At 49.3% G+C, this 20,497-nt stretch overlaps 2 protein-coding genes across 8 annotated transcripts in view; one reads left to right on the top strand and one right to left on the bottom strand.

Annotated features, from left to right (window-relative positions):
- LOC135316724 (S100P-binding protein-like) overlaps positions 1-15,447 on the bottom strand; it is a 29,185-nt gene extending 13,738 nt beyond the window's left edge. Inside the window, exons 1-7 of one of the 6 annotated variants that reach the window (XM_064471104.1) lie at positions 14,186-14,258; positions 12,652-12,731; positions 10,538-11,838; positions 10,218-10,315; positions 9,350-9,462; positions 8,594-8,655; positions 3,023-4,249 (exon numbers count right to left, since the gene is read on the bottom strand). In XM_064471104.1, the coding sequence (XP_064327174.1) occupies positions 8,603-8,655; positions 9,350-9,462; positions 10,218-10,315; positions 10,538-11,737 (1,464 nt within the window). In that variant the 5' untranslated portion in view covers positions 11,738-11,838; positions 12,652-12,731; positions 14,186-14,258 and the 3' untranslated portion in view covers positions 3,023-4,249; positions 8,594-8,602. Of the gene's footprint in view, positions 1-3,022; positions 4,250-8,593; positions 8,656-9,349; positions 9,463-10,217; positions 10,316-10,537; positions 11,839-12,651; positions 12,732-14,185; positions 14,263-15,291 lie in introns of those variants that run through there. The other 5 variants (XM_064471103.1, XM_064471102.1, XM_064471098.1 and 2 more) reach the window with 5 other exon arrangements.
- Positions 14,332-20,386, top strand: YARS1 (tyrosyl-tRNA synthetase 1). Of its 2 annotated transcripts, none has more exons than XM_064471097.1 (14): positions 14,332-14,350; positions 14,497-14,561; positions 15,447-15,593; positions 15,691-15,866; positions 16,078-16,207; positions 16,492-16,572; positions 16,913-17,005; positions 17,210-17,345; positions 17,571-17,656; positions 18,124-18,259; positions 18,642-18,736; positions 18,871-19,064; positions 19,203-19,344; positions 19,606-20,386. In XM_064471097.1, exons 2-14 carry the CDS (start codon positions 14,505-14,507, stop codon positions 19,714-19,716), a joined length of 1,584 nt encoding a protein of 527 aa, XP_064327167.1. In that variant the 5' UTR covers positions 14,332-14,350; positions 14,497-14,504; the 3' UTR covers positions 19,717-20,386. The 2 variants fall into 2 exon arrangements, with proteins under 2 accessions (XP_064327167.1, XP_064327166.1); XM_064471096.1 differs by lacking the exon at positions 14,332-14,350 and adding an exon at positions 14,354-14,390.
- The last annotated feature ends 111 nt before the right edge of the window (positions 20,387-20,497 follow it).

Genomic DNA, 20,497 nt, shown 5'->3' with positions numbered 1-20,497 from the left:
TATATTCCTCCCCCACGAGTTTAGTAAAATGGAGCTACAGGAGGCGGTGTGGAGCAAACAATCCTGCACAGCACGTCCTTCCAATTCACAACACACAGCGCCATACACTTCTCACCACCTCCCTCTGTACAACAAGCAGCAGCACAAGCTCTGTTCTCTGTCTCCTTGGAGGAAAATGAGAACATTAGGCATTTTATTCCTTGACAGTTCAATAGCATCAGAGGAGGAAACACCTACACGACAGAAAGTGTTAGTATAATCTCAGCTGGTAATGACTTTCTGGAGGAGATGCAAATGGAGAGGAACAGACTGCTAATGCCAGTATTTGCCAAAGACATTAAAGGTTGCATCACTCGAAAGCGTATGTCACAGCTGCACATCCATTTTGCTGATAAAAATATGGCAATTCATTGACTGAGTAGCCAGACTTCACTTCCCAAGGAGAGACCTGAAGATTATACCATATGTTATACCAAATGTAATTCCCCTAGATTTGCAGAAAAGCTTCCTAACTACATGTAATGAGCTATTACTGGCCAGTCTGGAAGCAGAAGCCTAGCTGACCAAATTTGATCAGCTTTCTAGCATTTGTTAAAAAGCAGTGTGATCAACATGCTTGTTATGCTAAAACATCTTCTGTTTCCTCCACAGATTTTCTGTCTATTAAATCATCTGATGACCGTATAGATTAAAATTATTAAGTTCCTACTTGTTAGTGCTGTAGCCCACACATCTTGAGGAAAGCGAGCTGGATTCTCTTTCAGCTCATGCATCAGCATCAATTTTGTTTAACTAAGTTCCAAATGAAGAATCTTTATTATTAGCGACAGAGCCAGGAAAGACACAGCTTGAATTTTAGATCCCAGATGGAGTCAGTAAAGCTGGCAGCCAGAAAAGCCTTTTTTTTTTCCTCGCAATCTGAACACATTGGATGCAGAGTCATTGAGTGGCAATAATGACATAGCCCCACGATGCCATTTGACACTTTCCAGCACATCGCTGTACTTTTTAACTGACAAAACCCCCCACACTTAGTGCCACCAACTGCGAAATATAACCTATTTATATCATCCAGACCTGTTCTGCAGAGATGCAACCAGCACAGTACTAGACATCCTCCCGAATCAAAGGAAGAATATTATCAGCTTCCACTATTTCACATTTCAGGGTATAACTTCTTCCTTCTGTTTAGAATTACCTTACAGCACAGAAGTGGGGAAGAGTTGGTAAGCTTTTGAGAGGATGGATGAAAAAGCCATGCAGTAGTTTAATTTCAGCCTCACTGTTTTCTAGCTGCTGCTGTTAGACTGTGATACATTGATGAATGTTATTAAATTTTTAATTGTAAGACATTTCATCACAGAGCCCACGCAGGGCTTGCACAAAACGGTCTCTTCCAATCCTATCTGATCTTGTTGGATTGTACTACAGTAAAAATCATACACAGAGTCCTTGGCTACACTCTAGCAGCAAACATGCAGTACATCCTTCCACGAAGGCTTAACACACAATCTCTCCCTCCCCTTGCAGTATCTCTACCGTTCAGGATATATGAATCACGGTTGCAATGTCAAAGAATGGAATCTTCAGCAATAAGGCTGCCCAGAAGCCTAAAGGCTTTACAAAGTGCAGAGCTGCTCCATGGCAGTGTTCATTCATGTGAGATTTACATTCACAAAGGCCACAAACCATGCATTCAGGAGGCGGCACCAGCCTCTGCCTGAGGTCCTCCAGCACAGGGAAGCTGGTCTTAAGACACAGCACGCACACAGACACCATCGTCTTGCTGGCATGGTAAGGTGCTGTCTGTTCAGAATAATTTCATTTTCTCAGCATGGCTGAACTGGCAACAGAACGCCTGCTTTAAGAGAAGGCTAAGATAAATAACATCCTGACTGCTATGCATCACTTAATAATAATAATCTCATAAAGAGATATATAACAAAATGAAGACAGCTAGCATGGAAAGCTCTGTACGCATAAAAGGCAACACCTCAGCATGCACGGCAAAGGGAGCAGATTGCCCGTGGTCTTCGTGCCGCTCTGTTCCTGCTCTGTTATATCATTCCCCATCAGCAGCGACCATCGATCACTGGTTGAGACAGAGCTTCACTCTCCCGGCAGTATGTGACTGTAACAGCTGCTGCCAGGCCTGCATTACTTCTGGGCCTTCAAAGAGCCAGTCTGTTAGCAGTTTAATATCAGATAAACCCTCCAGCAGGCAAGCTAGTCTGCTTTTGCAAGGTGGGGGGGGAGGGAGAGGCTCTGCAGTCAGACTCCTGCTATCCCACTTGCCTTTTCAAAATGACAAGAACAAGGGAATCTGAAGCAAACTTCTTCCTTCCTTTATTATGCATATATTAGGTAGACTTCACGGCTATGACAACAACCCGGACAGCACACGAAACTGCCCTCAGGACCACAAGAAAATGATTCCTTTTTCAGAGACCTCTCTTCAATTTAATACATGGGATTCACTGGTTTAAAAGGCAACAGCCACCACCACATACTAAACCCCCCACGCTACCCAATCAATGGCTGCCACAGGATGTTACCATCTCTTTCTACGCACGGCTCTCTGCAAGCAAAATTTACGGTGGTAAAAGTCACGCGAGAGGCTATGCTAGAATTAAGAACATCTTATTAACTGGAGAAGATCAGTTATTGACACAAAGCCCTAACACTGGGCATGCACCACCCATGCCTGTACAACCCACCAGGAAAAAAAAAAAGACATCTCCCACCCCATAAAATTGCTCTATATGGATTACTTCGTTAATGGAGGCAGCATTATCTCGGAGTTAGTGCAGTCAGGCAATACCAGGCTCTGTTCCAAGCTTCACTGCTTATCCTTTGGACAAATTACTTGGATTCTCTGTGCCTCAGTCACTGCACATCTAGGGCAGTGACAAACTTTGCCTGCTTTTTAAGGCCGCTTCCTCCTGTCCCACTCCAGATTTGAAAGGTGCTACGGAAGGGCAAAACAATAAAATATATGAACCACAACATTGAAAAACATTAATACGGTACCTAAATTTTATTTCTTTAAAATCACAGTAGCCAAAAGTGTCACTGAAAAATATAGTACAATTTCCTCCATGAATAAACCCAACTTGCTCTCTGAAATCCACCATAAATACCTCAAGGGTTCACAAGGCCCCTGCAGGCCCTGCTGGCACCCCTGGGAGGAGCATTTTGCAGAAGATCAACCTATTTCCCTGTTTTACAAATCATCCAAATAATTTGGAGTTTCTAAGCCCTGTTAGGGAAGGAGATGGAGGCAGCACAGAGACCAGTAGTTGCTGTTGGACTGTGTAGCTGAAATGAACACAAGGTCACATTCTTCTGGGAATTGCAGAAAACATGCAAGTGGAAGAGGAGGGCCTCGCAATAGCACAGCAGAAAACTACATCTAACAGGTGCAAATTATTTATAAACTGAAGTGGAAAACCTCAGGAAATGTTTTTACAAGAGAAGTTACAAATGAAGCAAGTGAAAACAAACAAAAAAGGCAAACTTCTCAGGGACAGAAGGACAACAGAAGACGACAAGACATAACCAAACCAGGCAAACCAACAGCTGCTCCTGAGTTTACAGTAAACAAACACAACTTTGCCTTTGCCAAATGGAGGGGGACAGCAGCCACAGCTGTTTTTACAATTTAAAACCTTCATATTGTTCAAAGGGAGCCCGACCACTGCAGGAGATCTAATGCCAAGGTTTAGGCCCAAACTTTAAAGAAAAGTTTTTCCCATTTCAAAGCACATTTTCCAAATTCCATCATTTAAATATTACATCCTCCCATCCAACATGCAATATTGCCTCTTGAACACCAACTACATTCGTCACCTGCTCTGCGAGGAGGCTGTTTTCAGTTCAGAAGGTAACAGTGATGCAAAACATAGTTACCCGTACAAACCAGATCACATTGAAATTGCACTTCAAAACCAGTTCCAAATGTTTCCAAAACACAGAAACTTCCACTGGCCTTGTTAAAAACAGATCATAAAACAATTGATGAAAATACAAACCACTTAAAACCAGAACAATTAAGAACAACTCTAAACGCAGAATAAGAACCAGCACAGTCCTGCCGCAGCAAAATCAGCCATTAGAAAAGGCTGTGACAGGGCTACGCTGGAAGTCGTCAGGAATGCTCTGGAAATGGTGGTGTTTGGCCAAGTTCTTGCTCACCCACTGTGTAAGGCGGTACTTTTGGGTAGGTTTCTTGTTAGACCTTGGGAAATTTCTGCAAAAGTAAGTAAAATAGTTAAAACAAAGACAAGAGAAGCATATGCATGAGAGGCTGGAACAGCATCTTCTCTGAAACTGCCTTCCCCATTCCCTGGGGCTTGCAGCTGGTACCTAATTTTCTTGTTACAAGGTTTTAAAAGGGAAGCCACATTCTAAGGCTGCGCCTCGGTAAGTAACAATATGAAAGTTTAAAGACCGTCCTTTCGGTGACACTGCCTCAAGTTTTGTTACCGTCTGTGCAAAGCTCTTTCTCCCTGGCCCAGCAGAGAAGGCTGAGGGCTCCACTACACGGCAGTTTAAACAAGAAGTACATTTTCCTCACAAAGTGCTGTACACGCATTAAATACTCTCATTTGCTACATCTAAGCACGTTCTGAAATAACGAGATAAAACCCCACAAACTTTAAATAGTCTTATAGGAGCAAGATTAAAAAACAAATTTAATTTCAACAAGCTTGGTTATCTCCAGGCCTCAGAGTGTTACAAAGCTTTTCCACATCATTAGAGGCTGCTTTACCCCTTCTGCATTTTGGAAAAGGCCAATTCTGCTATCTTGGTTTTTTCGTATTTGTGCACAGGCATCAGCAGAACTCAGGAAATGGCATTTATAATCCACAGAGCCATCTGAAGAACGAGCAACCACAGGGGTCACTCTGCAAAAACACTACCAGAACCGTTGGTTTGGAGAAGGAGCATCTGGCTGGCACAGGGCTGCCACGTGCACAACACGGAGTTTCATTTCTACAGCAGTTGCTCAGCAAGAGCAGTGGCCTGACAGGTCTCAAGCCAGCAAAGCAACTGTTTGTGCCAACAGCTGGGGAGAGATACCTGTGTTACACTCAACATAGATTTATCATAACATTCAGAAAAGCTATATTGTGACTGGATCTTTCAGGCTGCTCCCAAGAGGTCTTTCTAGGTCAGGGTTACATGGGTCACAGAGCACCAAACTTTTACTCACTGCTCAAGCGCTCGACTGATCTTACAGCCAGTGCTATCTGTGCACACAGAACAAGCCCCTCTACCCAAAAAAGCAGATCCAAAGGCCTTGCATAGTGAATCCCTGGCAAGAGATGGTTCAGCAGAATTCAAGAATCCTTGAATTGGTGTCACAAAATATGAAACCACCAGTAACTCCAGCCTTGCTGTAGCATTTGCCCTTCTGCTCACTCAGGACAGGTACTACAGCTTAGTGAAAGGCAACTTCCTTGGAATACCGCCCTTGCTGAAGTCCACTGTTTCAAGGTGCTCTCAGTACAGAACAGTGTGTGTCCTTGCCCAGTCAAAACTCAACGGTTTTTCCATCCTGCCACTGCCGTCATGTGATTAATGTGAATCATGGCTCTGCATACCACCACTTCCTTTCCAGGGAACATAGTGTATCGAGCAAACCCAGGTCTCCTTCATAAACTGCAGTATCAGCTTTTATTTACCCGAAGAAATAACTTCTTGTAAAAAAAAAAAAAGAAAAAGATACTTCTAGAAAAGATTTCAGAATTGTTCTTGCAAAAAAATCCATGGTTTTGGGCTGCACTGTTTAGGAAGAAGGGAGGCATTCCAAGGCAGCTAACAAAAGGCAAGCTGTCACACAACAATTTATGTTGTCTGCAACGAGCTGATGCAAGATGTGTGTGACAAGAAGAAATCACAACTTCTCACAAATTCTCAGCCTTCTTATGTAGAAGTCCCCCTTCCTTGCCATTCTGAGTCACAGTCAAAACGGGTCACACAAACCAGGGGGACATTTCCTACTGCCGGGGGCACACCCTTCACCCCTGCACCCGAGGGAAGGCAAGAAGTTGTGCAAACTGCCACCATGACTCATGAGTACTTCACACCAGAAAGAGGTTTGAGCTCCTCTGCAAGAGGCAAAGTCACAGGAGCAGACTAACACCATCAGGTACTTGGAGAGAGCTGTTATCACAGTGCCTCACATAACTATCTAACCCAAAACCCAGAGTAGGAATTCTTATGGCCATTACACACGAGGAAAGGGGACAATGACACCCTAGATAAAGTGAACTGCCATGGAGCAGAACTTAAAACACTTTGGTTCCTTCCTCCTCACAGTCTATTCCCCACCCTTCCATAACAGTTGAGGCCAAACTACAGATTTCAGATTAGATTTTTCAGGCAAGTTCTGCTCTCATTTAGAAACCAGGAGCTCTACCTCAGAAGTACCACCTGCAAACCAAAGCCATGTGGTTTGCCACTAGAGAAGCCCCTGGACCAGTTGTGTAGACTAGGGAGTATCACACTCTGCTGAGCCCAGCTAACTCCTCCCACCACCCCCCTCACAGTAAGCCTCCTTGCAATCTGCTTATCAGCTCCTACCCCATCCCCTACTCCAAACCCCGTCTCACATCCCTCTTGAAATTTAGGGTTTGTAGGTGGATTTCATTTGCTTTGGAGTGAAATCTCCCTCCTAGGCTCAGCAATAAATATAAATCCTCCCTTATGTCAGCACAGCTCAAGTCCTGTACCTTCCCTGTATGCCTTCCTTTCAAGCAAAATGTGTTTGGGCAGGTAAGAACCATTTCAAGTCTTTTCCTCAGCCAGCTCAGCATCAGTCAACAGACCAGACTCTTTCAAGGCAGAGTCTGCTATCACAGCACTTATTTATATTTCACAGATTTGTTTCTCCATAAGTTTCCTTACACTATTCTCCCTTTCCATCACCTTAAACCTGGTCTGTCTGGGTTTTTAAAGATACTTATCTTTGTTATCACAGTAAGACCAGATGGTCTGTGACTTTTTATAAGGTATTTCCTCCTTCTCCTCTCCCTTTGATTGAAGAGGGATCCAAGAAACTAATTTATCATGTTTTGCCCAGGTTGTAAGAAGTCTGATAAAATTGCTAAGCATCATAATCCTCTACCAAACAAATCAACGCTCAAGGAGAACTCCTGGTGGAGTCCTGCTAGCAGAAGCAGAGAAAGCAGTGGCTGGAGGTCAGACAGGAGCTAGCTCAGCTTCCCAGGTACCCGGGGTGCATGCCTCTGCCAGAGTGATGCTGCTCCGAGTAACATGAGAATACTTGTCTGAGCAGCAGGTGGTGCAAGCCCTATCCCGGATGCACAACAGCAATGTTAATGACCTGCGAAAGCAGATCTCCTGACGTACAGATGTTTGAGTGGAAACCAAGGGAAGGCTATGTTCAGAGAGAGAAATGCTTTTTCTGCTAAGTTTGTCCTTCCCCTGCCCTTTTAAAAACAGACCTATCCAGCCACGTACATTGCCGAGGACAAAACTAGGCAGAGTGTGAACATTCAGTGCCAAGAGTCACAGTTATAAAAGCAGGACCCTCATGTTTCTGTAGACTGATACAGAACTAACCAGGAGGATTACATCAAGAAGGATATGATTCTATTTCCTGTTGGATAATGGGCAATAATGAAGTGTGAGTGCTATCAAATGGTCAGCTGGCAGAAATCTTGTGGCCAATTATCAGTTTCAGCCACCCATTTCCAAGCAGATGTTCATATCACATCTCATTTCTACATCCGCTTTGATGCAGCCTCAGCAGCACTTAGATTCCTATAGGAAATTGCAAATAAATTTATCTCTTCAGATTGAATATCCTCTAGAAACTAGAATGAGAAGAACCACCAGAACCACGGGTTATCTCCCAACTCATTTGAGATGGCTAGATGTGAGAAGTTTACTCTGAATACAAAAGGATTTCTTCCAACTAGTCATTGTTCAAAGACTGTATGTGAGGTATCCAGTGCAACACACTCACCCAACACAGATAAGGAAATTGTATTTATAGGGAACCTGCAAGTGCAGGATACCATGCAGATAAGTGAAAAGATAAAGCCTCTGCTGTAGCCTGTAATTCACACAGACAACATATAAGCAAGGAGCAAGAGACAGGCTACAAGGAAGAGCAGACAGATCATGTAGAAGAGGAGATAGCAAAGCCAAACACTACCGTGAGACAAATGCCAGGAGATTTGCAATACAAAACAGAGCTAAAGATTTGTAGCAGCAATATATTAGTTACTGCTTCCCAAAGAGAATTCCCTTGCTGGCTCTGAAACCCACTGATTTTCTTTTAGGAATTTCTTGGGATCGTTCTGCACTTCTGCATCTCCCACGCAAATGATACATGAGACATTGCTGCAGATCCAGGTGCACAGAAGTACCATACAGGGTCAAAGTCAGCCCACGGAGAAGGTTTTCCTGTGACAACTGGGAAAGCCCACACTGTCTGTCAGGCTGAATTCCAAGCCTACAGCTATTTGGAATAAGAGAGGTTTGCTCTAATAAGAAAATCAAATTGTGTGCATCACAGACAATGTTCTTCCCCAGCAAAATAGATCTCTATTTCACTCACCAGCCTTGTTCATTTGGAGCTCTTGCCTGATTTTCTGTGACTCAGAACATACGTCTTGCATTCTTAATTTGAAAGGAAGAGAAAACAGGCCATTTTAGCTTTCTTTGCACAGTCCTCTCTGCATTACTTATGCTGTATTCATACACTGGAAAGCAGCCCTGTGGCTATGCAGCTGTTCGTGCTGCCCAGATAAGTGCAGGCTCCATGCAATGAGCCACAAAACTGTCAGTTTCTTATAACTCTCAAGAAATGACAATTATTGCATCCATGAACACTCAGAATAACCAGTGGGAGACTATCTCTGGAAGCTACCAGAACACTCTTTGCCCTTCAGAACATCCCAGTTCTACCCATCAACCCGTCAGATACAGCTGATATCCATACCTGCTCTTTACAGACATCTTCCTTTAAACCTCCACAGCTGATAGCTCAGCTCTGCTCTTCCCAGGTAACATGGGCCTGTTTTGGGAGCACGCCTGATTTACTGCAGCAAACCCCCTGTATAATGTTTCCCAGGTATCCCAAACTATGAAACTCATCTGAACCAGTCCTGGCACAAGACCTATTGCTGTGCAGAAACTCTGTGTATGGTAGTGCTAGCAAGTGTAGGAGGCACTTTTTATTTCCCTCTGAAAAACAAGTACATTCAAAACATCAGAGAATACAAGTTCAGCAAGCCAGGCCTCCTGCAAAGGTGTCTCCTCCACTCTGCCCTCCCCACCAGTACAGCCTTACCCCATCCCATCCGAGGGTTACCTGGTGTAGGAACTGCCTTTTTCTTCATATGGATACGCACACTCTGGATATAAATGTTTCTCAAGCTGTTTTGCTTAAGTTCCACCTCTGAAATGCACATCTGTTGCTTCAGTCTTTAAAATAAACGACAGAGTTAATGTTTTTAGACAATTTGTCAAATTAGGTTACAGAAGACAGAGAGGACAAAGTGTCCTATAGAACCAGTACAGACAGGAACTTCTTGTGGCACTATTCTACAATGGCAGCAAAAGTAAAAGTATTTATTTTAATAAAGCTGCAAAGATAACATGCTGAGAGCAAAGCAAGAGAGTGTCAGCTGAGTGAACCAGCAAGTCACTGTCCTGTTTAACAAGCCATGAACCTGCAGTGAGCCCTCAAAAGCAGCAAATTTTTCATGCTACTCAAGGCCACGCTGGCAACAGCAACGCACAGAACACCTGAGTGCAGCAGGTTTGCAGCAGCCACCGGGAAGAGCTACCAAACTGACAACTCCAGGCCCAGAAGAACCGGAGAGCAGAAGACAAGCACCCATGCACAGCACCCGGTGCTGCTTCACTGCTGCCACCTGCCGGAAACCACTCCAGGAGGCGAGCGGCCACCAAGCCAAGCCAGCACAAACATCTCTTCTCCCCTGCAGACCACTGCCCAGCACCGCCTTAGCAACCTGCTTTCCCATTTGGACCAGCCCTATATTCTTTCCCCTCTTACACTATTTTACAGGATAAAATATTAAGTACTTTCCCCCTATTTCAGTGCATCATAGGAAAAAAATAAACAAACCCAGTAGCAAATAAAACCAAACTGTTCTAGGAAACTGCTGGGGCATTTTTCAAAGTGCAAAGGTGTTTAGAGGCTCCTAAGAAATTACCTTTCTTCCTCCTCCTGTGGCACAGGAATAACTGTGCCAGGCTTCTTCCCGCTGGTTGTCTTTTCCTGCACAATCTGGCCTACAGCTGTATCACTTAACTAGGAAGGTAAGGAGAAAGGGCATTAACACCTAATATAAAATCATTCCATGTAAGTCTTCCTTATACAGTTATATAAAAATCACACTTTCCTCCACTTGAAAAACCTTCCCCTAATGTGTAAAGATGCACACTTGTGTGCGTATGGCCATTACTGCAAGTACAAATCAACAGGAATGGAATGAAAAACATCTTAGTTACAAGAATTAAGATGTGTGCTTACTTTAATGCTGTTTGATGGCTGTTCAGCTTCTGTAGATTCCCCCTCGTCATCCTCTGGAGAGTCTAATTTCCTTGAAAAACAGCTCTTTGTTGCTTTGGAAAGCTCTTGCTTTCTGGACCCAGAAGATGGCGTGGGACACCTTGGCAACACAGGTGCTGGACTCTCATCAGCTGGACTCTGGTCACAGGCAAGGTCAGAATTGGGCATGGATCCTTCCACATAATCACCGCAGAAGTTAGACACATCTCTGCTTGCAGAGGGAGTCTTTCCCAAGCAATCCACACTCAGGCTTTGCCGGCCGTTAGACATCGGCCCCTCCGAGGATTCAAGAACACAGCTACTGGCAGCTTTATCATACTCTAGGCAATCATTTATGATTGCTTCTGAAGCTTCTCTTTCGGCTTCCTCCAAACAATTGTCCTCCAGAGGCTGATCTACACAGTCAGCATCAACTGGGCTAAGACTCAGAAGCTCCTGAATGTCAAGGTCAAACAGCAAGTGAGTTACTTGGGCTGACTGCAGATGGTTCTCATCCAAACTAGCACTTTCTTTTGAAAGGCTAGGATAACTTTCAGAGCCAACTGAAGAACACTCTCTGGACTGAGGTTCAGTTGGCCTCTCTTCGATCTCTGAGGTGACATTTGCATCTTCACTGATGACTGATGCCCCAGGGCAGCTGCTGGTCTCATCCTTTTCACTCTCTCCATTTACATTTTGGCTCAGGGTGCTTTTTCTACTTAGGTACTGCTCAGATTCCACACAATCATCTGCCAAGATTTCCTGGATCTCTTCCTCAGTGTAATTGAAAGGAGAATTCCCTTCTTCGCCATCTGAGAGTTCCAACAAGCAGTCATCTGGCTCGCTATCATCAAAACATCTGGTTGTATCTAGAGAAATGGCTACATCATCATATTCTGTTGCAGAAGAACTGGCAACAAGGCCATCATGGCCAGTATCATCCAAAAAAAGAGAGGATCCCTGAAAGCAGGCAGCATCTGGGGAACAGAGCAGCAGTGTCTTTGATGGATCTGGAGTGCTACAGTGATGACTCAACACACAAGCTTTCTTAGCTGACTGTAGGGCCTGAACCTGCTCTGTGGAATCCAACAGCCTTTTGGCCCCAAGAACTGTAGTATGAACAGTAGGTTTAAATTCATGACAAAGACAAAGCCCAAAGGCATGAGGGGAATTGTCATCCATGTTGCTGTTGGATCCTGTATCTCACTGACCCTGTGCCTTCTGCTTACAGCTCCGGAAGCCTGTTCTGAAGTTCATCTGATCCTTGTGCCCTTTGATCAGCCCTTTCAGAAAAGAAATCAGCAGGAGTCAGCTCCCATCTGCCAGCAAGAGACAACATCTTAAGTAGAAGAAACTCAGCTGTTTTCCAAAGATGCTTTAATGCAATGGGGAAGGGAAAAACACTAGCTGAGGCATGACAATTTTAACTCCCTGGTCTCCATTACCTCTACTCCTGACCATTTTAGGTCTTAACAACATATAACAACCACCAGTCCCTCATTCTGTGAGTGTTCTCACGTTGTTTGGCTTTATCAGGCAGGACTAATATAAGCCCCAATCACCAACACAGCCTGTACCATCTCCTCCAAAGCTGCTGTAAATCAGTTGTTCTACCACCAGATACCACGATTCACAAATCACATTCTTTACGACCTTACATTTAAAGTACCGAGTGCACTTTAGGTATTAAATAAAGCCTCACAGACCTTCCCAGTCTCCCAACCCCCACCTTCTAAGATACAAAAAGTCTTTTTCAGGTTAGGAAAAACTGAGCAACGGAAGAGTAACTGTCAGGGAGCTAAAAGGACATTCAGCAGCATATTAGTCACTAACACACTCATACAAAATGCATACTCTAATGAAAGATCAGAAGATAAAGAACCTTCCTGTAAAATTCAATAGTTTAAAAGTATTCACAAACAAAATCTGCTTTCCTCCTAGTGAGGACTCACACTAACATGAATCTTTTTATATGAAAGCCCTGCATTTGACTCTCTCCCAGCAGCAGAATCTGGACTAAGGAAAGTATTTCCTGTCCTCTTCGACAACAGATTTAATGGAATACCTTTTGTTTTTCTGTTGGTTTGACTACTTACTGCTTTCAAAATGATGGGGGGGTGTGTGGGTGTTACAGGCAGGAATAAAACCCAGGCAGATCTGCTGCTTCTGTGTCATTCTGTCCAAATAATAACAATCAACACTTTCAGAATAATGCTGTAACCACACTGAAGGAAGAAAATACCTTGGGAATCACCTACATACATACAAAACCTATACAAGAACATATGGAGTCATGGGCAATCCTCTCTAGATAGTACTTGCCTGGAGTTCTGCAATTTATCTACAAGTGCTCAGGTCCTCCAAAGAGAAACAAAAGGCAAGTAAAAACAAACTAAATGTGGATTTAGTCCTACAGAGTGTGGCAGTCTGATCATCTAGCTCCTAACCAACACGGACTTGAAAGAGAACCAAGTATTTTAAGCCTATTTTCTGGAACTGGCTTACAGAAAACACATTTGGAGACATTTACATGCTCAGTTGCAGAAGGAAATGGTTTCTTTACTACCATGAGCTTCCCAATTCACCTAATAGCAACCTATGCTGGGTTTGTACTTTCCGCCCTACACCAAGTGATTCTGGAAACAGAACTCAGGTAACTATGTGACCAATGATGCACAAGCTCAGAGCGAGCACCCTGCCATTCCCCATGGACACGTGTTGGATTCAGGGGCTGTTCAAGGATTTACACCAGGGTAATGCTCTGTAACAGTTTAAATGGCTCTTAAATTGATGTAAGACAAGGCTGCCTGCTGCTGGCCTCATATGGTCATACCATGCTGGAGCCAGTTCACTCCCAGCTACAGAACCACCAGCCATGGATGAGCCATTCTCCTCAGGGCTGCCACAAGAAGGTTCTTTGGAAAGTTACACATGCTTTATGTGGGTTTCTAGCACAGCTTCAGTAAATAATGAGATCAAAAGACAACGCTACTGAGGAACACAGCTCAGCCAAGGCTCACGGACTGGCCGACTTGACCCCTCTGCTCCTGGCAGCCAGACGCAGAGCTCACAGGCCTGCGGCACTGCACTGCTCTGGGATGTGCGCTTCCTGAGGAGAGGGTGGGGAAGCAGCAGGCACCGGCTAGAAGAGACAATCACGGACCACAGGTTAACGGCCTCCTCAGCCCTGTGGTTTGCCCACCACATGAGACACCTTCTCTGAAAAAGAAAACTCTGGAGGCGTGGGGGGATCCCACTCTCATCCCGCCTGGGCACAAAGGCGAGCACCAGCACTTCGCCCCCAGCGGTCCCTAACCTCATCCTCGCTCACTCACAGTTCAGCTCGTCCCCGTCACGGGCCTGCCCCTGCCTCAGCAGCCCCATGGGAGCCCCCACCCCCGGTACCACCCCACCCCCGGGCCGCCCAAGCCCCGCAGCGAGGCCGAGGCCGCCCCGAGGGCGGAGCTCGCCCGCCCCCGGCTCCTCCTCCCAGGCAGCCTAGGCGCCGGGTGTCCCCCGCAAGCCCCGACCTGGAAAAAGGACTTTTAAAAACCCTAAATAAATAAAGAAAAAGCGACAGGAATGAGCGGCCGGGGCCTGGGGCGGGCCTGGCGACGGAACGGGCCGTACCCTCCTCACCCGCCGCCATCTTAACGGCGCAGGCCGCCCGGCCCCTCCCCGCGCGCGAGGCGCCGCCTCATTGGTGGAGTCCGGCCCCGCCCCAACGTCTGCGTGTCCCGCTCTCTCCTCATCGGTAGCTCGGCGCTCGAGTGGCGGAAGTGACGTTCAGGCTGGGTAGGTGAGCACCGAGCGGGGCTGATGCAACCTGGGGGAGGTCGGTGGGGCTGGGCCGGGGGACCGGGGCGGCCTCGGGCACCGGGCGGAGCCGGGGGGGTCCTGGGTGGCTGGTGCCTCTGGTAACGCTGTCTCGTTCTCTGTAGCCGCCGCTATGGAGCCCGCGCCCGGCCCTCAAGAGAAATACCACCTCATCACACGGAACCTGCAGGTACCGGCGGGGGTCGGGGCTGGGGCAGGCCGCGGAGGGGGAAGAGGGGGAGGAGCGGGACCAGGGCAGGCCCTCGGTGTGGCGGAGAGGCCCACGTCAGCCTCTGGCCCCGGCAGCAGCCCCGGGGACACGCCGCGTGCAGGGTGGGCCGGGGCCTGGGCGCGTCGGGTTGATATCCCGAAGGAAATGGAATTTTCTGCTAAGCCATAACAATAACCAAGGTGAGCCCGGCAAAACAGAATTTGACGGCCCGAGAAGGGAACTGAGAGATAGGGAAGCACTTGTTCTACGACTGTATCCTTGAGGAAAGCTAAGAGATTGATAGAAGGGAACATCCGGCCTCGGAAGATGCTGAGGATGGGGTGATAAAGTGCATAGTCAAGGAGAACAACTAGTTGGGGTGTTGATAAGAGTTAAAACAAAGTGTCCTTTAGGTGAACTCTCATCATTATAATACTAAAAATCACACCCATAGGCCAAGAACACACCCCATCCCACCCCCCAATAAGCCCCTCACTCTCTGAGCTTGCATGGTAAATGTAAAGGGAGCTGTACCTTTAAGCTGAAACAAGAAAGAAATTAACCACTTATTAGCTGAGGGGTGTGAATATTAGCACTGACTGACACATTGAACTGTATAAATTCCTCGTAGTTTCTCGGTGCAGGGTGCTAGCTTTGTGGGTTACCACTTAGCACCCATCTTCGCGCAAAAATGAATTAAATAAAATACCTCCACTCTGTGTGTAGTTTGGCGTTTTGCACACCGGGTGAATGAACCAGCTTTTCGGGATAACAGGGTGGGACGTTGTCCTGCCCCAGCCACCCCAGCGGGTTCCCCAAGGAGGCTCAGCTGCGACGGTGTGTGTGTGTCGTGGTCTTCTGCAGGAGGTGCTGGGGGAGGATAAGCTCATGGCCATCCTGAAGGAGCGAGAGTTGAAGATCTACTGGGGGACCGCCACCACGGGCAAGCCGCATGTGGCCTACTTTGTGCCCATGTCCAAGATCGCAGATTTCCTGAAGGCAGGCTGTGAGGTGAGCAGCCGGGCTGGGGCCTCAGACCCTGCGGGACTTTATCACCACGCTGGTGGGAGGGAACACGCAGTACTGACCCTGTCCCCCTCCGTACCAGGTGACGATCCTCTTTGCTGACCTCCATGCGTACCTAGACAACATGAAAGCCCCCTGGGAGCTGCTGGAGTTGCGCACCCGCTATTACGAGAACGTGATCAAAGCCATGCTGGAGAGCATTGGGGTGCCCCTGGAAAAGCTGAAGTTCGTCCGGGGCACTGACTACCAGCTCAGCAAGTGAGTCCTGGGGCACCTGGTTCTCTCGGGAAGGAAGAGCCTGACCTAGCCCTGTTCCTGAGCCTGTGCCCAGGCACTGCCACCCAGGGAACAAGGCAAAGGTGCCTCAAGGCCTTAGCGCTTCTTGATGTGGTCAGAACCAGTGTTCACATGAAGCAGCTATAAAAGATGTCCCTCTCCCCAGTGCTAACAGCGCTGTCCCTTCCCACAGGGAGTACACGCTGGACGTGTACCGCCTCTCGTCCGTGGTGACACAGCACGACGCGAAGAAGGCGGGAGCGGAGGTGGTGAAGCAGGTGGAGCACCCCTTGCTGAGCGGTTTGCTCTACCCAGGCCTGCAGGTGCGTCATGGCGAGGCAGGTCAGCAGAGCCTCTTGGCCGGGGAGGTGCTGGGCGAAGCCAGGACCGCAGGGACACGTGAGGCTGAATGCCAGGGTTAACCCGAACACAGAGCTGCTTTTACAGTGACTCAGGACAGGAGGCAGTTGGAAAATCTGACCGTCCCAGGGAGTGTCCTGGCAGAGGCTGGGCAGATCCTGGGGGACAGGCAGGACCCCAAAGGCTGAGCACAGCTGGAGCGTGGAGTCTTGGGTCCAGTCTCAAGGCTGTGCGCGTGTCTCTGCAGGCCCTGGATGAGGAGTACCTCAAGGTTGATGCACAGTTTGGAGGAGTCGATCAGAGGAAGATATTCACGTTTGCAGAGAAGGTGAGAAATGGGGGGTGTTTCTGAGCCCCCTGTGATGCTGATGCCTGGCTCAGGGCTCAAACACTCACTAATCCACTGGGAGAAGTGTGTCTGCGATTTTGGTTGGCACCACAGTGCCCTTCGCAGCCCCTGCTGTTGCTCTCATGGTGTGCGGGGCTCTGGAGTGCTGCCATGCATCCCTGGCTGTGGCTGTCAGCACCTTGCAAACTCGTGATAGCTTTCTGGGTCCTGTTATTCTGGGTACCCAAGTTATCTGGAGCCAGGAGCAAACGGGGATTGTGAGTTAAAGCTGATCTTCAGAAGACGATTGTCCATGACTCGCCTTCTTGCTTTTTCCCAGTACCTTCCTTCCCTGGGCTATGTGAAGCGCATCCATTTGATGAATCCGATGGTTCCCGGACTCACAGGCAGCAAAATGAGCTCATCGGAAGAGGTTGGTCCCTGAACGGTGGCTGTGGTCAGGGGTTCTGCAGGGGGACAGGTTAATGGCTGGGGGTGGAGAGGCTGCACCTCAGAAGAAGGTGACTTCTTGCTCTGCTCACGCTGGGGTTGAAGAATAAGTTGCAGCAACTCCAGCACGAGTTGTCTCTTTTTGGCAAGAGGTTGGGTAAAGAGCTGTGGAAATCTCTTCCTGCAGGACTCAAAGATTGACCTTCTGGACCGCAAGGAGGATGTGAAGAAGAAGTTGAAAAAGGCTTTCTGTGAGCCAGGGAACGTGGAGAACAATGGTGTCCTCTCCTTCATCAAGCACGTCCTCTTTCCCCTCAAGTCAGGTGAGGGGCTCACCACGCTCATGTGCTGAGGCCAGTGTTCCCTGTGGGTAAGAGGAGGGGATGGGAGTGTGTCCCCCTGGAAGCAGGCTGCCCCTGGTGTCCCCTCCCCAGCCCCTGCTGCGGTCCCCCTTGGCTCTTGGGCTAAGTGGGACAGGTGGTTTATCTGGCTGAGCAGGGGGTGAGTCTCCGCTTGGGTTAATCTGAGCCTTAAAATCTGTGTTGCAGAGTTTGTGGTTCTGCGAGAAGAAAAATGGGGAGGAAACAAAACCTACACAGCCTATGAGGCCTTGGAGAAGGACTTTGCTGAGCAGGTGAGGCTTTCCCTGTCCCTGAGGCTCCTGAGAGTGATCTGGGGGTCTCTGAGTAGCAGTGGGAGATGGAAACGTGCACCACCAGGGGAAGGTGTGGAGCAGAGCATGGCCCAGTGGCTGTAGGGTGGCAGGGTGCTCCCAGCCAGGAGAGCCCGAAGGTGAGAGGATGGGTGAGGGATGTGGGGGCATCAGTTGTCCTGGTGCAGGACAGGGCCACATCAGCCGCATCCTGGAACAGAGCAGCAGTTTAACTTTCAGCTGTTCCTAGCTGAGACGGCAAGAAAAAGTGTCCAGAAAAGGGGCTTTGTTTTCTGAGAGGGAATCAGTCCAAGTGCTGGGGTTCATCTCCCTGCCCTGCGTGATCTCCAGTTCCTACCTCTCTGGACTCAGATCAGTGACTCAAATTCTGCTGTTCCTCGTGCCCTGGAGGAAACCATGCAGGAACCCATCCGTTTGTCGTGACACAGGTTGTGCATCCCGGAGACCTGAAGAACTCAGTGGAAGTAGCCTTGAACAAACTGCTTGACCCCATCAGAGAGAAATTCAACAGCCCAGAACTGAAGCAGCTGACCAGCGCAGCATATCCCAACCCGTCCAAAGCCAGTAAGGAGGTGCTGGGAGCTCGTGGGACTGGGGCCCTGGCCATGCAGGGCTGGGTGGGAGAGAGTCCTTCCAGGTGCTGAGGTTAGAGAGAAGGTCTGAAACTTCAGTCTCAGGAGCAGCCCTGGAGAGTGTTAGGAAAGTTGAGGAAAGGCCAGTGCTGGCAGTGCTGTTGGCCTGTCCCAGAGAGGACAGATGCCAACGTGCTTCTCTGATGCTTGAGAGGCCAGCAGAGTGGAGGAGGGACTGTGCTTTGTGGTATAGAGACAAGGAGGGAATTCAGTAGGCCCCAGGGCCAGCGTTTGGGGGTCACTGTGTGCTCCCCAGGGCCTGGCCAGCTCCCTGGGTTTAGCTGAGTGGCACAACTGTTCCCTTTGCACTTCAGAGCCTGCAGAGAAGGGCACCAAGAACTCGGAGCCAGAGAATGTGGTGCCATCCCGGCTGGACATTCGTGTTGGCAAAGTGATCAGCGTGGAAAAGGTATGGGCACAACAAGGAGAGGGCAGTAACCTTCCCACATGGTGACATGGGCACTCAGTGTGTGTGTGGGGTCTGCCCCCTTCTCTGCCACCCCAGTCCCCTCCCCTGCTCTTCACCTCACTTCTGCTTGGCAGCACCCGGATGCCAACAGCCTGTATGTGGAGAAGATTGATGTGGGCGAGCCTGAGCCCCGCACCGTGGTCAGCGGCCTGGTGCAGTTCGTCCCCAAGGAGCAGCTGCAGGACAGGCTGGTGGTGCTGCTTTGCAACCTCAAGCCCCAGAAGATGAGGGGTGTGGAGTCGCAGGGCATGGTGCTGTGTGCCTCCAGGTGAGGGAGCAGGGCATCGGGGATGTACCCTTCCAGGGGTGCAGCACAGACCCCCTTCTCTGCCCCGGAGCTCAGCAGTGCTGAGGAGCGGTGGGTACCTCCTTGGGGTGACTCTGTTTCCTCCGTGTCCCTCCACAGTGTTGGGGAACCGCGGCAGGTGGAGCCCCTGGACCCGCCGGCCGGGTGCTGCGCTGGGGAGCGCGTCTACGTGGAGGGCTACGAGGGTGGGGAGCCTGATGATGAGCTCAAGCCGAAGAAGAAGGTCTTCGAGAAGCTGCAGGTGAGGGGCTGTGCTGGGGGGCTGGACCACAGCTTGGAGTAGCTGGGGCTCCAGGCATTGAGTGGGGCAGCACTTAAGGCCACGTAGGTGTCACTGTCCCTGCCTCTGGGTGACTCCAAATTAGCTCTTTGTCGCTCACTGCCCGTGTTTGCTACTGCCAGCAAAGTTGTGGAGGAGACAAACCTCCCCACTGGCCAAGCAAGGCACCGCTGCCCCACTGGTGGCCCAGGCCTGACCCTGCCTCCCCGCTCTGCTCCCCAGGCTGACTTCCGCATCTCCGAGGACTGCATCGCCCAGTGGCAGCAGAGAAACTTCCTGACCAAGCTGGGGAGAGTCTCCTGTAAAAGCCTGAAGGGAGGGAGCATCGGCTAACAAGCACCAGAGCCACGGCTCGAGCCTCCTGCCTGGCCCCCTCCACCACCTCAGCCAGGCTCTCCTCCCTGGTCTCCGCCATCTCCTCCCCAGTGCCCCAGGCTGGGGGCTCAGCCCTGTGGGACCTGGGGGCTCTGGGACTGAATTTGCAACTCTCCCACCTGGAGAGCTGCCTCTGCCATCCCCCTTGCCCTGGGCCTGCTCAGCTGGTGTCCGTGCCTTGGCTGTGGGCCAGCTCTGGGGACTGGCGGTGGTACCACACCTTAAGGGACCTGTGTGACTTGTGCCTGTGGCCTCAGGCTCAACGCTGGGGCCATCGGCTCATTCCCAGTTGCACTGTGGACCGGACGCCCTGCCCGCTGGTCCCGATTAGGCCAGCATGTGTGGGTGCTGCAGCGAGGGCAGAAAGGGAAGGCTGCTTGCTCAAACCTGTGTTGCTGCTAACAGAGCTGGGGGGGGCTGCCTGGCAGCCAGGCGCGCCCCGTCCCCTGCTCTGCCTGGGCACCCCCTGCTCCGCACTCAGCCTGCCCGGCGCTGCTAGTGCTGCTCTTTGGCCAGGAGCCCCGGCAGCACCGGCGGCTCTGTCCTGAGGCTGGGGGGCGGTGCGGGCCTTAAACACTGACTTGGGAACCATCTGTCCGTCGTAAACCCAAATAAAATGTCAAGCTGACTGCCTGGGTCTGCCTGTCTGCAGTGAGGGGGCTGAGCTGGCAGCCAGCCTTGCTCCTGTGTTTTAGTGCTGCCCGAGCCCTCTGCTCACCCCCTGTGGGCAGCGGTGCCG

The sequence above is a fragment of the Phalacrocorax carbo genome, chromosome 22 (assembly GCF_963921805.1).
Source record: "Phalacrocorax carbo chromosome 22, bPhaCar2.1, whole genome shotgun sequence".
Taxonomy (NCBI): Eukaryota; Metazoa; Chordata; class Aves; order Suliformes; family Phalacrocoracidae; genus Phalacrocorax; species Phalacrocorax carbo.
Note: the sequence above shows the minus strand (reverse complement) of the source record. Positions and strands in the feature narration are given on the sequence as shown.

Coding starts and splice junctions, on each gene's coding strand:
- YARS1 (XM_064471096.1), top strand. Junction 15,594..15,690: donor TCCTGAAGGCAGGCTGTGAG/GTGAGCAGCCGG, acceptor CCTCCGTACCAG/GTGACGATCCTCTTTGCTGA. Junction 16,208..16,491: donor TGCTCTACCCAGGCCTGCAG/GTGCGTCATGGC, acceptor GTGTCTCTGCAG/GCCCTGGATGAGGAGTACCT.